This window comes from Nicotiana tabacum, unplaced genomic scaffold (assembly GCF_000715075.1).
Source record: "Nicotiana tabacum cultivar K326 unplaced genomic scaffold, ASM71507v2 Un00294, whole genome shotgun sequence".
Classification (NCBI taxonomy): Eukaryota; Viridiplantae; Streptophyta; class Magnoliopsida; order Solanales; family Solanaceae; genus Nicotiana; species Nicotiana tabacum.
Genome location: NW_027438531.1, coordinates 57,700 through 60,386, shown reverse-complemented (window position 1 = coordinate 60,386; position 2,687 = coordinate 57,700). Strand labels below are relative to the sequence as shown.

The 2,687-nt window shown below is 39.4% G+C and overlaps 1 protein-coding gene across 1 annotated transcript; it reads left to right on the top strand.

Annotated features, from left to right (window-relative positions):
* The first annotated feature begins 1,192 nt into the window (after window positions 1–1,192).
* Window positions 1,193–2,035, top strand: LOC107827340 (uncharacterized). Its single transcript, XM_016654439.2, has one exon. It carries the CDS (start codon window positions 1,193–1,195, stop codon window positions 2,033–2,035), a length of 843 nt encoding a protein of 280 aa, XP_016509925.2.
* Window positions 2,036–2,687: the final 652 nt, after the last annotated feature.

The window sequence follows — 2,687 nt, the reverse complement described above, 5'->3', positions numbered from 1 at the left end:
AGTAACATATGCCCCGTGAATCCTGAATCCATCTACTACGTGGGAAAACAAGCTAGAGGGCCGATGAATCAAAATGCTCAATATGTTAACTCATACAATCCGAACCGAAGGAATCATCTTAACTTCTCTTGGGGTGAAAATCAGAACATCAGGCCTCAAGCGAATTATAATCATCCACCTCAACCTCCACAGCAATCAGAAGAGAGTTTTACTGACATGATGAAAAAGCTCTTGCTAGACAATCAGAAAGTTATGGCTGAGAATCAACAATTGCGCACACAGTTCAGAAATCTAGAGAGGCAGTTTGGGTAAATGGCTAACAATCAGAATATTAGACCTGATGGAGCTCTCCCAAGTGATACAGAGAAAAATCCTCAAGTCAATGCAGTGACGTTGAGAAATGGGAGAGAGTTAGTAGAATTGCACTTAAACAAAAGACAACAGGTGTGATCGATCTTGATGATTTCTCAGCCATGAGGGCATATATAGCGAGATTAGCAAATCAGATGAATAAGATGACAACGCACCAAGCACAACAGATGCATCATGTGCAACATATGTCTACTTGCTGCGAGTTATGTGGTGAAGGTCACACAAGTGGCATATGCCCCGTGAATCCTGAATCTATCTACTACGTGGGGCAACAAGCTAGAGGGTCGATGAATCAAAATGCTCAATATGGTAACTCATACAATCCGAACTGGAGGAATCATCCTAAATTCTCTTGGGGTGGAAATCAGAACATCAAGCCTCAAGCAAATTATAATCATCCACCTCAACCTCCACAGCAATCAGAAGAGAGTTTGACTGACATGATGAAAAAGCTCTTGCTAGACAATCAGAAAGTTATGGCTGAGAATCAACAATTGCGCATAGAGTTCAGAAATCTAGAGGGCAGTTTGGGCAAATGGCTAACAATTAGAATATTAGACCTGATGGAGCTCTCCCAAGTGATACAGAGAAAAATCCTCAAGTCAATGCAGTAACGTTGAGAAATGGGAGAGAGTTAGTAGAAGTGCCTAAGAAGAAAAATTAGCAGTCTGGGCTCGAAGAAGAAAGAGTGCCAAAACCTGTAGAGGTAGATGAGAGAAACAAAACAGAGTCTGAGCAAATATCAGAGAGGGTGCCACTTCCTTTTCCTCAAAGACTGAGAAAGAAGAATGATGACCACATGTTTCACAAATTTTTAGATATGCTGAAGCAAATACACTTGAACATCCCTTTGGTGGACATGATCCGTGAGGTCCCAAAATATGTAAAATATATTAAGGATATAGTGGCAAATAAGAGGAGGTTAACTGAATTTGAGACCGGCGCACTTACTGAGGAGTGCACTTCCAGGATTCAAAATAAGCTTCCAGAAAAGCTTAAGGATCCGGGTAGTTTTACCATCCCCGTGAGGATTGGTGAAATTGATGTGGGTAGAGCCTTGTGTAATTTGGGTGCAAGTATCAATCTGATGCCATTGTCAGTGTTCAAACAATTGGGATTAGGAGCTCCGAAACCCACCACGGTATTGCTACAGTTAGCTGACAGATCTTATATCTATCCTGAGGGGGTAATTGAGGACGTCTTGCTGCAGATTGGAAAGTTTATTTTCCCTGCAGATTTTATCATCCTGGAATACGAGGCTGATGAGTTAGTTCCTATCATCTTGGGACGGTCTCTTTTGGCCACTGGAGATGCCATTATCAAAGTTCGAGAAGGTAAGATGATTCTGAGGGTGGACAATGAAGAAGCGGTCTTCAATGTATATCGAGCCATTCAGTTGCCTCGTCATTACGAGGACCTGTCCATGATTTCTGTGGTGAAGATAAATGAACCAGTTGTTGAGCCAAGTGCATTTAAAGAGGATGCACTAGAAAAGGCATTGATGTTGTTCAATCACTTGGAACTGGAAGAAGAGGTTGCGGAGATGTTGCAAATTTTGGATGCATCTTGTGAATACATAAGAGAAAGATCCCAGTTTGAGCCTCTGGATAGGCCAATCGACCTACCCCTAAGAACCTTGGATGTTGAAATATTCTTTAAATGATGTGAAAATAGCATAATCTCGCTCTCTCGTCTTTCTCTGAATTTAAAAGTTTTTGGACCACATTTTTGTGACCAAGACTCGTTATCATTTAAAAGAATTTCATGATTATCATTTGACAATTATTTTTTTTAACTATGCTTTTAAGAGCATATTTATCTAATACTAACTAAAAGCATGACAAGCTTCAAGCCTCTGGAAGTTGATCGGTTTGGAAATGAGCATGATAGAGAATTAACCTTTATCTTCACATTCCATATAATGTGAAGCAAAAAGAAAATTAGTAAGTCCACCGATCGAATAAAGTATCAAGGTATGAACGGCTCTCTATTGCATTTTTATAACAGATATTTTGGTATACCCGATCCTATAGAATACCGGTGTAGCGCCACAAAAGATTTTTGATTGACTTCTAAATTGTGGCTTATTGTATGCAAGAACTAATTGAGTTGATCTAGTAGGATATACTCAGATGTAAACCTTGCATGCAACAAAGTGGACTGAAATATAATTATTGGATTGGAGATTTTTAATATTTTTATGTCATGAAAAAGATAAGTGTAAGGTTCAACTGGCTCATCTAGCCAAGAGTGAATATTTCTCCATGTGAAGCTATTACAGCGTGTAGACATTTTTTCACATTGAGAAAAGAAAA